General features: G+C 33.7%; 1 protein-coding gene across 7 annotated transcripts in view; it reads left to right on the top strand.

The window, feature by feature from the left end:
• The window catches only part of NAALADL2 (N-acetylated alpha-linked acidic dipeptidase like 2), a 1407963-nt gene that overhangs the window by 1070434 nt on the left and 325521 nt on the right, over positions 1-12008 (top strand). For all 7 annotated transcript variants that reach the window (XM_074298220.1, XM_074298221.1, XM_074298223.1 and 4 more), the window contains 3 exons: positions 678-770; positions 4414-4619; positions 11417-11536. In XM_074298220.1, the coding sequence (XP_074154321.1) occupies positions 678-770; positions 4414-4619; positions 11417-11536 (419 nt within the window). The remainder of the gene's footprint in view (positions 1-677; positions 771-4413; positions 4620-11416; positions 11537-12008) is intronic.

The following is a 12008-nucleotide window of genomic DNA, read 5'->3' on the forward strand; positions in this document are numbered from 1 at the left end:
CAACATTCACCCTTGTACAACATTGTGTCCAAATTTTTCTCCTGCCAACCCCTTCTCCTAGACATCAAGCAATCCTATATATGTTAAACACGTATGATTCTTATGCTTTATTTTAAATAATAGAAATGTATATTATATTTTTATTGATGCATTTTGATTTTTACATCATATTTCCTTTCAAGTGATTACTCTTTCCAAGCCTTCCTGGTAGCCTCATCTAGCAACAGAAAAATCAGTTAAAAAACACTAATATGGTGATGATGATGGATAATAGTCTAATAATAGTATACAAAATTGGCCCATCACCTCTCTCCTGAAAAGAAGTTTGTTCCAACATCAGTCATCTGGAATCAAGACTGATTAATCATTGTGTTTTATTTCTCTGTAATTTTTAATGTGTGAGATATGCATAAATACATACATATATATGTATATATATATATGTACTATGTGTTTGCTAATATAAATATATATATATAATTTCTGTTTAAAAATGTTTTATTAAAATAAGTAAAGTTACCTGAAAATTTAAATTATATGGCATATCATCTTCCTTGCTAAACTTGGTTAAACAACATTCATGTTTTGAGTAATGAAAAATATTTAAATAGATAGAAATGAAAACAAAGGTAGGAAAATTGTATTAAAATTGCTCTTTGATGCATCTTCCCTTATAGAAATCAGAATCGTCACAATGAAAGTTCAGACAGTCACAGAATACAAGAAACTCACCAATGTTGTTGGTTATCTCAAGGGAGCTTCATTTCCTGGTGAGTAAAACTAAACAATCATAAATTGAAATTCTTAGAGCAGCATGAAATAATTGTAAATCCTACATATGCTATAATTTAATAGCCCAGCTTAGAAATGATTGGAATCATATTGCTTTAAAATTTAATGTGTTCTATGGAATGGGGCTCTTTACCATGATCATTTTAATGAGCTTGTCATTGGAGACTTAAAAGATATTGGTTTTAATAATATACATAGAGGACTAGCCAGTGGATTTCATGCTGGCTGGGGCTTGGACTATCTAGTAGAAAATAAGTTTCTTTAAGACAAATTAATGACTGCGTCATTTTTGATATTTGATATTTGCACGTGGTAGATGTTTAATAAATACTTGAATGAATGTTTAAAAATATGTACACATTAAGAATCCAAAAGTAAAAACAGCATAATTAAAAAACAAAACAAACAAAAAATGAATGATATGATATTTATATGTAGTATATATAACAGTTAAATATAACATATATAATATATACATAATATGTATTAATTATATTTATGGGGTTGCCATGAAGCTCATATATATTAATGCTGCATGCTTTGCAAAATTCTATGCATAAAAGTTCAGATATTCATATAATAAAAGAAGCAAAGAACAATTCTTTTGCAACACAATTTGAGGCAGAATTATTTATACTATCTGGTACCTTTTCTGTTTGGCGTAGTTGACAATTTGCTTTGCATACTTCTGTTCTCTATTCGGTGTGGGTTAGGTTGGGATCTTTCTTGGGTTAACAGTGGAGAGTAACTAACCTCATTTTAAGCCAATACAGTTGGTCCCCAGGTTCCTAATCTAAAAGAATAAAGACTTCTGAGTCTTAAACAGTCCAATGGTATCATTCTAGGAGATCTATTAAGCTCAGAGGTAGTAATGGGCTTTCTGAAATTTACTTACAGTTAAGAAACTTGAACACCCCTTGAGCCAGTATCCTTAATGAATCAACAATCTTAAACATAAGCAACAAATGATCCTTGTAATTTTAACTATTGAATTTGAGCCATTTCAACAAAATGATTTTCCATAAGAAGGATCTCTAGCTAAAACATTACAAGGATTTATAGGTTTTTTTAATAATTTTTCCACAGTATATATGCATGAGTAATTTTTTTTTATAATATTATCCCTTGTATTCATTTTTCCAAATTATCCCCTCCCTCCCTCTACTCCCTCCCCTAGATGACAGGCAATCCCATACATTTTACATGTGTTACAATATAACCCAGATACAATATATGTGTGTAAATACCATTTTCTTGTTGCACATTAAGTATTAGATTCCGAAGGTATAAGTGTTAGACAGACAGTAGTGCTAACAGTTTACATTCACTTCCCAGTGTTCCTTCTCTGGGTGTAGTTGTTTCTGTCCATCATTGATCAACTGGAAGTGAGTTGGATCTTCTTTATGTTGAAGATAAGGGATTTATAGTTTTTACAATATTTGTCAGTTACTATTGGAAAATCAGAGGAAAAAATTATACTTATTTGGGAGAAGAAAAGAAAAAAAGTTGTTTTCTGTTCAAGTTCAATCTTTTAAAAAATCAAAATTAAACTGATATAAAGTTTATCAATGCCCTATAGGGCATAAAACTTAATTTGCTTTTTCCATTAGAATACAAACATGACTGATCTCTGTATCTGATCTAGTAATGTCCTAATGAGGTGACTTTGAACATAAAAGCAAATCACAAAGTTATATTACAACACTTTTTGATATATAGCTTACCAAAAGTAAGCACAATCTTAAGTCATAAATTTAGAGTACATCTGGAAGATAAAATAAAACATTAAACTCTTCAATGGCACTTACTAATCCAAGGTTTACAACTGTAGACTTGAACCTCATAGAAAGTTGGCTAAGGAAAATCTATTTGTTACTGTACCATTAATGCCCATCTCTACCATGATAATATTTTGCCTTCTCTTTTATCAAGAAACTCATAGAAAAATAAAATGTGTCCATCGAATTTTCTTAGCACCAGTCAGAAGTGACCTCATAAAGGTATCTGTTCAATCAGTAAGTCACTTAAACTTTATTAAATGCCTACTGTGTGTCTCAGATACTGTACTAAGTGCCAGGGATGCAAAAAAATAAAAAGGCAAAAGTAGTTCCTACACTCAAAGAGCTCACAATTTAGTGCACTAATTACCAATGATAATTAAAGATCATCTTGTAAATAAAGAAACTGATGTCTAGGAAGATAAAGGTACTTATGTGAAGAATGGTCTAATATTTTTTAAGTGTAAGATTACAAAGGAATATAAGTAAGGCAGCAAAGTAGTCATCAGAATAAAAATAGAAACTCACAGACTCCAAATTAAGAACCCCTGGTATGATGAAAAGAGAACTTAGATTTGTCATTATTTCCTGGGTTTAAATCTAGCCCTTTCACTTATTAACTATATGATCCTGGGTAAGGCAGTTCACCTCCATAGATCTCAATTTCATTTGTAGGATAGGAGAATGGACTAAATGATTTCTGAGGTCTCTTCTATCTCTAAATCTATGATCTTACGAATTAACAGAAAAGCTTATGAATCTCAGATAAGTTCTTTCTCCCGTGGTAGTTCAGGGTCACTTGGTCAAATAAATATTGCACTAGACTTAGAATCAATCATAATCAATAATAGCAGAAGTCAGCCAACCATACTGCAGTTTTATTCTAGTTTTATTCATACTTTCTAATTCTAGGCCTGAGTCAGCAGTTGTATTCGTGAGCCATGAAGACCTATATAAATGCCAGATAAATGTTGGAAAGTTGGTTGAAATAAATTCAAACTATCAAAAGTATGTGATTATTTTTTTTTCAGTGTGACAACTGCTCCTGAACTATGGTAAATTATAACTTGTCTATCAGTTAGGGAGTTGCCTAAAATTTAAAGAAATTAAATAACTTGTCTACTGTCAAGTGGACTTTAACTCAGTTAAAGGTGGGATTTGAAATCCCCGCCCAGGTACACTCCCTTTTATATATTCTAAATACATCCTACTGTGCATCAAAAAATGGTTTTAAAATTCCTTTTCTGAATGTCCACTTCTCCCCATTTAGTAAGGCAAAGAGGAGAAACTTAGTAAGCCACATTACAAAACCAATTAACCCTGAGGGTAAAAAGGAATTTATAAGACAATCCATTTTTATTTGATATTTTTTAATTTCAATGACCATGTTTCCAAATCTCCATAAAAGATGACCCATCAGGCAACAGTTAATTAAGATTTTATGAACACACAGAGGCTGTTCTTCCCACAATACTTCCAGAAAATGTTGCACAAAGGTGTTTGCTGCCATTTTTGTGTTTGCTTAATGAATGTTTCAAAGAAAAATGTGTTATCTCCTAATCCTGGCTACATCATTAAACTATAATCTACAGCTGTGTGTGTGTGTTACATGTGATATGTATATTTATATATAGTTGATATATATGTATTTGATATATACCAAATACACACACACACACACACACACACACACACATACACACACTGATATGTGCAGAGCAGGAGAATGGACCAAAAAAGTGAAAATTGGGGGTAAACATTGATTCAGTTGCTGCTCTCCTGTTTAATACATGGCTAATAAATTTATTCTTGAGGGTTAATTATAAAAATGTTTCTTCCCCAGACCGGTATGTCATTGTGGGCAGCCACCATCACAGTCCTTATGGTTACAATGGACAAGAATGGGCAAGTGGAACCGCCATCATCACAGCATTTATCCAGGCCTTGATGCTAAAAGTGAAAAGAGGCTGGCGACCTGATCGGACCATCATCCTGTGCTCATGGGGAGGAACAACATTTGGAAATATTGGCTCCTACGAATGGGCAGAGGTAAAAAGAAACCTAGGGAAAGTGTATTATATATTTTCTTGGGCTAAAACAATATAATATAACTAATATTAACATATATACATATACTTATATATACATATATATATATATATATATATATATATATATATATATATATATATATATATATATATATATATATATTTTAGTAGAAATTAAAATAGTAGGAGGTAGTATAATATGTGAGAGCATTGGATGTTGAGGTTTTAAAAATCACAGTTTTTTAAGGAAAACATTCTTAGAAACCAAGAAAAAATATTTATAGGACATTCCTTTGTTTTCCTAGTTTCATTAATAAGATCTATGATTTTATCAGTATGACTTTTCTTTGACCTGTGTTCAAATCTCACTTCTGATGCATACTGTCTGTGTGACCTTGAGCATAAATCACTTAACCTTTGCAGGCCTCAGTTTCCCTACCTATAAAATGACTACAAAAGTTAGAGTGCATGGCACTTGAGATCTCGTCCAGTTCTAGGTATGTAATACTACAATGTTCACCAATTCCCTTGCCCCAATAGGCTTCACAAAAAAAACCTTACCCAATTACCTCATTCAAGACAGCTCTACATTTGTCAAGTAGAATGTGGATCATTGAGGTCAAAGACTTTTGTCTGTATGTCTCCAAAGCTTTCTATAATAAAGCTCACAGAAGCTGATTATTCAATATTTGTTGAATGATTTTTGATTGATTGATTTACCAACCTGAAGAAGCTTTAGGTACAAGCCTGAAGCTGGATGATAGATTTGTTAATTGAAAATAAATCCAGGTGTTTGGAGAGGCCCAAAGATTAGCCATCAGGTGAATTTCTTTTTTTATCTGCAGGAATTCATGAACACTGCCTAAAGAGTAACAAGATGTACATATTTAAACAGTTCCTTTGTTCAACATATCATTTCGAAAGAGAGGAAAGTAGTGACTTAAAGTTACTAAAATGTATTCTGGCTATAGAAATTCGTCTAGTCCTATTTAATCATTGGAATATGCTTATTATGTAAATAAAATATTGATGGTTGTTTCATATTGAAAGAACTGATTCAGCTGACTATTTTAGGAGAAAAAAAGATAAAGCATTTTAAATACATAAATTTGTACTTAAGATGGAAGATGTCAGTTCAAAAGAGCCAACTTCTCAAACTTCTACTTCTTATCTTGTTCTTTGAAAATGTGAGAAGTCAAACAGACATTTTTGTGACACAGTTTTCTTTGGAACTTTCTGTTGCAATTGAAAAGAATGAACAATGAAGAAAGAACAACCTTTTCCTAGTGTTAGTTTTTTTTTTTAATCATAAGACCTATATTCTAGAAATTTTTTCTTCTCAGTCTGTTCTAAGAATTTCTATTCAAACTTGTAGCTAATGAGATTTGGGCCCAGAAAGAATTATACCCACTTATGTTTCTTTTTTAATTTAAATTGGAAGGGTCTTTGCAATTATCTGTTCCTAATGGAGGCAATGTATTACAAGTTGTAACCCTAACACATCCCCACCATGGGCAAGAGTGTCACTCAGATTGTTTTGTGAATCTGGTCCAAGTACCATAGGTGTTCTTAGCAGTTCATAAAAAAGAAAAGAGATAGAAGATGGTGCCCTCAACCTCACAGTTCTCATGAAAAACAGTGCCAAGCCTGGATCAGCAGATGGTTGAGATTCACCAGGACAGAGTGTTCCTAGAAATGGGTGACTTCCCTTGAATGAAAGCCTGAAGGATGGTTTTTCTCACTTTGAGATCAGCTCTGTATGGCATTTCAGACTCTAAGATCTCTGCAAATCATACTTATTCCTCATTCTTATCCTTCCCTTTCTCATCTTCATGCATTTGTATATGTATTTGTTTCCCATGCCTGGAATGCATTCCCTCCAAATCTTTGTCTCTTTAAATCCTTCTATTCACTATTATATTCACTACAAGACTGATGAAGTTCCAAGAAGTCTTCCTTGAGAAAAGGCTTTATTAAGCACAAAGAATGTCATTTTCCATTTTCATATACCCTTCTTTTTTGAAATAGATCTGTAGTTTCATTGGAATTGGAAACTGCTGGAGAGGAGGATCCTCTGGATCCAGGCAGATTGTCACCTATTCTGCCATTTATAGTCTGAGAAAGTTATTGGGGGCAGAGAGAAGTGATGGAGATCATAGGATTTCAACTCAGACCTTTGTGCCATTATGGCTGTTTTGCACTGCATAGTATTTCAATTGTGTTGAATAGAATAAGGAAATAAGACTCAGGAATGGAACAATGTGATCAAAGTTCTATGGCATATAGGAACACAACCAGGACTAGAACCCAGAGAATCCAATTCTCAACCTAGTGTTTTGTACATAATTCCCTACTATGTTCCCAATGTCCTTAGATTGGGCTAAATGACTCCTAAACCCCCTCTGAATTTTAAAACTTAAACCTTTTGATAAACATTGTCTGTTGCTTGTTTACTTGTTTTAGCCATACCCCACTTTCCATGACCCTGTTTGGGGTTTTCTTAGCAGAGATACTGGTGTGGGCTGCCATTTCCTTCTCCAGCTCTTTTTACAGATGAGGAAACTGAGGCAAACAGTATTTATTGACCTGCTCAGGTAATATAGCTAGTAAGTGTCTGAGAATTAAATACATAAATGGTAACATGATAGATACTAAATTTATTAGTATTCAGATATTTTCCTAGAGTCCTATTAAATGTGTATTACACTTCACTCTACGATTGTGATCTTAGAAAATTAGCTCATAGTATGTTTATATTTTTGTCAGAATAACCAAGTGATAGCAATCTAATCTTTGACAAACCCAAAGATTCCAACATTAGGGATAAAAATTCATTATTCGGAAAAAACTGTTGGGAAAACTGGAAATTAGTATGGCAGAAATTAGATATGGATCCACACTTAACACCATATACCAAGATAAGATCAAAATGGGTCCATGATTTAGGCATAAAGAGGGAGATAATAAATAGATTAGAGGAACAGAGGATAATCTACCTCTCAGACTTGTGGAGGAGGAAGGAATTTATGACCAGAGGAGAACTAGAGATCATTATTGATCACAAAATAGAAGATTTTGATTACATCAAACTAAAAAGTTTCTGTACAAATAATACTAATGCAAACAAGATTAGAAGGGAAGTAACAAATTGGGAAAATATTTTTAAAAACAAAGGTTCTGACAAAGGTCTCATTTCCAAAATATATAGAGAACTGACCCTAATTTATAAGAAACCGAACCATTCTCCAATTGATAAATGGTCAAAGGATATGAACAGACAATTCTCAGAGGAAGACATTGAAACTATATCCACTCACATGAAAGAGTGTTCCAAATCACTACTGATCAGAGAAATGCAAATTAAGACCACTCTGAGATACCACTACACACCTGTCAGATTGGCTAAGATGACAGGAACAAATAATGACAAATGTTGGAGGGGATGTGGGGAAACTGGGACACTAATACATTGCTGGTGGAGTTGTGAAAGAATCCAGCCATTCTGGAGAGCAATCTGGAACTATGCCCAAAAAGTTATCAAACTGTGCATACCCTTTGACCCAGCAGCGCTACTACTGGGATTATATCCCAAAGAAATACTAAAGAGCGGAAAGAGACATATATGTGCCAAAATGTTTGTGGCAGCTCTTTTTGTTGTAGCTAGAAACTGGAGGATGAATGGATGTCCATCAGTTGGAGAATGGTTGGGTAAATTGTGGTATATGAAGGTTATGGAATATTATTGCTCGGTAAGAAATGACCAGCAGGAGGAATACAGAGAGGCCTGGAGAGACTTACATCAACTGATGCTGAGTGAAATGAGCAGAACCAGAAGATCACTGTACACTTCAACAACAATACTGTATGAGGATGTATTCTGATGGAAGTGGAAATCTTCAACATAAAGAAGATCCAACTCACTTCCAGTTGATCAATGATGGACAGAGGTAGCTGCACCCAGAGAAGAAACACTGGGAGGGGAATGAAAATTGTTAGCACTAATATCTGTCTGCCCAGGTTGCATGTACCTTCGGATTCTAATGTTTATTGTGCAACAAGAAAATGATATTCGCACACATGTATTGTACCTAGACTATATTGTAACACATGTAAAATGTATGGTATTGCCTGTCGTCGGGGGGAGGGAATAGAGGGAGGGGGGGTAAATTGGAAAAATGAATACAAGGGATAATATTATAAAATATATATATATATATATAATAAAAAAAAAAAAAAAAAAAAAAAAAAAAAAAAAAGAATAACCAAGTGATAGTGATTTGGGAAGTCATCTATTTTCTTTTCTCTATTTGCTATTATAAATGCCTATTTCAAAAGCACTTTGACCTAGGGATGGATTTTTTTTTTTCTTTCTTTCTTTTTTTAAAATTCTGTAATCTCCCAATCCAACCTAGTTTGCTTTCTCTGATCATCCATCATGTCTGGAGCAGAGGAGGCCATAAAACTGAGTTGATTTGTCATATTCTATTATTTAATTCTACTTATTCCCAAATCCCTTGAGACTCAAAGCTATAATTAAGCAGATTAGGTACTATAATGATCAATAAACTTGAAAGCAAGATTTAGAGTAATTCAGATATCAGTGAGTTGACTAAATTTATGTCTAAGTTTTAGAGTAGAAATCTCATTACACAATATCTTCACTAGAATGTCTTTCTTTCTTCCTCATTAGCAAATGTTACTGCTAAATCCCTGATTAGTTTATCTTCTTTACTCTGGGAAGTATATTACCATCAACATAGTATGTGACTAATCCATTGGTCTTGACTTAGCTCCCAGCATAAGGCCACAAACATAGTAGGCATTTAATAAATGCCTTATGAATTTAGTTTTGGCAGCAATGTTGAGAATGGATTTGAGAGAAGAGATATGGGAAAGATCAATTAGTAGGTTATTGTAATAACACATACAAGTAAATTATAATCAGAACCTGACAGTCTAAAAAATTTCTCCTCTAGTATTAGCCTTAATCATCCCCAACTCTATCACAAAAATTGAATATTTATTGAAAGTTGGTGAAAGTTCATTGTGCTTTCACTTAATTGATTATGAGGGGAAGAGGTGATTATTGTAGAACCTAGCTAAAGCATGACATTTCTATGTAGTTAGAGATGCTTTAAAAATTAAGGGAATGTTGATGGATTTATGTTTCAAGGTCATTTATGTAATTATCTGTAATACTTCTCATATTGATGGATTTATGTTTCAAGGTCATGATTGTCCTATGTTCTAAATCAAAAGAAAGGGGGAGATGTTAGGATTACTAAGTGAGAACTGAGGTTGTCTGGATAGTTACAAGGTGAGAACTCAGGTTGACTTGATAGAGGGGGCAAGCTCATTGGCTGGGGTGGTTCTTCCCAGAAGCCCTTGCATTATCCCACGCCCATTCTCTGGGAGAATAAAAGAGAGGACTCTCAGAGAAAGAAGAAGACTCTCTGCATTACATCAGGCCTGACGGGGCTCTCTGCAGGAAGGGAAGTCACTTCTTTGGACAAGAGTTAACAGCAACTGCCTGGAGACAACGGTTCGTTACAGGAAGAAGAATCTGTCTGAGAGATTTGAGTAGACACAGCAGATCTCTTCCCAGAGAGTGATCCAGCAGCTTCTAGAGACGACAGCTCGCTACAATGTGGAAAATTGGAATTAGGGAAAATAACTTCTTCAGGCTTTCATTCCTCATAATGTTATATTCTTCTGCATATCTGTCCTTCGAATTCTATTTCCAGTGATATCCACCATATTACTAGGATACAAGAAGACCCTCCAAAAACTGAAATAGAAAATCTGATTGGTGGCATCATTGAATGTTAGGATCACAAAACAGAAATTATAAAGAATTTTGCATTAATGGAAAGAGAGGGGAAAATTGAATGATCTTTTTATTATACCCATTTTGGTCTGTCTAAAGAACTATTTCACACACAAAAAAAGAATTCATTAAAAAAAAATACATTTTTGGAACCATTATGTTGGTTTGGACCTACTACTTCTTCACTTCAATTATAAACAAACTAATGACAATAATAAAGAAAATAGGCCTTTCCATTCTGAAGTAGAATTCTTGAATTAAGGCATAATCAAGTATATTATCCATCTGACAATATTTACTTGTAAAATATGGCTTCTCTTTAGTACAAGTCAAAGTATGCTTCATAAGATGTATTCTCTTAGGACCAAGTCGAAGCACACCTCCTAGACTTCAATAGAACTGGAAAATCTTGTTGTTTTTATTATAAAGGTAAGGGAACTGGAACATAGAGAAGGAAATGATTCACCTAGCATCTTATTATTAGGATGTGGCAAATTCAAATCATACCAGAACCTATTTCTTGCCCTAGAACTAATGTTGCGGGCTTTTCCCCCCCTTTTTTATGGGCTATTTTCTCTTTTCACATACCTGCAACACAATTAAAACTTTTGTTTATTGCAATGAAGAGTAAAGGTAAGTGAAGTTGTTTCGATGGATTTCATGTAGATGATGCTTGAAAATAGGCCCTAAATAGATGTAAATAGAGTCAAAGGTCTGTCCTTTGAATCCTGGTTCTATCAGATACCATTTGTGTGACCTTGGGCAAGGTAATTTATCTGTATGAACCTAAATTTCCTCAAAAGTAGAATTAAGGGGCTGGGCTATGCAATGTATAAAGTCCCTCTTAGCTCTAAACCTGACCCTATGATCCTAAGTAGGAGAAAGGGTATAAGCCAAAGATGATCAAATATACTTTGATGTCCAACCATTCATTGTCTGTTAAAAATGATTACTTGTTTTGGTCACAGGATTTCAAGAAAGTGCTTCAGAAAAATGTTGTCGCTTATGTCAGTCTTCATAATCCTATAAGGGGTAACTCCAGCCTGCATCCTATCGCATCTCCTTCTCTTCAGCAACTGGTGGCAGAGGTAAGAGATCTGATTTTACTACAAAATTTTGACTGAGGGGTCCTCTTTTCCCCACTTCCATAATTTTCCTCGGGCACAGAATCTGTTTTACACAAACAGAGGGAGGAAAATGCTTTCACTCCACATTTTGTGTTGAGAACAAATAACCAATTTCCTTCAACTAAATATTCCAACCCTATTTTCAAGGTATTTCAAAAACATTGCTAAAAAATATTGAAGAAAAAAAGGAGAAAAATGATTGTTACTTGTTAACTAAATTCTTCTAATTTGTGATTTCTCATGAAAGTTCTTCACTTTATCTTTTAATTTCTTCATTTCATGCCTGTTTTATAGAAGTCTAACTTGTACATATTTTTATCTAGATTATTTTTATGACTTTAAGATTATTTATCAATTGACATTTAAATTGTAATTTCACAGGAGGTCTCATCTTCTCCAGAATATAAATAGTTAGAGGTTTGGGATCCTGGGA

The sequence above is a fragment of the Sminthopsis crassicaudata genome, chromosome 3 (genome assembly GCF_048593235.1).
Source record: "Sminthopsis crassicaudata isolate SCR6 chromosome 3, ASM4859323v1, whole genome shotgun sequence".
NCBI lineage: Eukaryota > Metazoa > Chordata > Mammalia > Dasyuromorphia > Dasyuridae > Sminthopsis > Sminthopsis crassicaudata.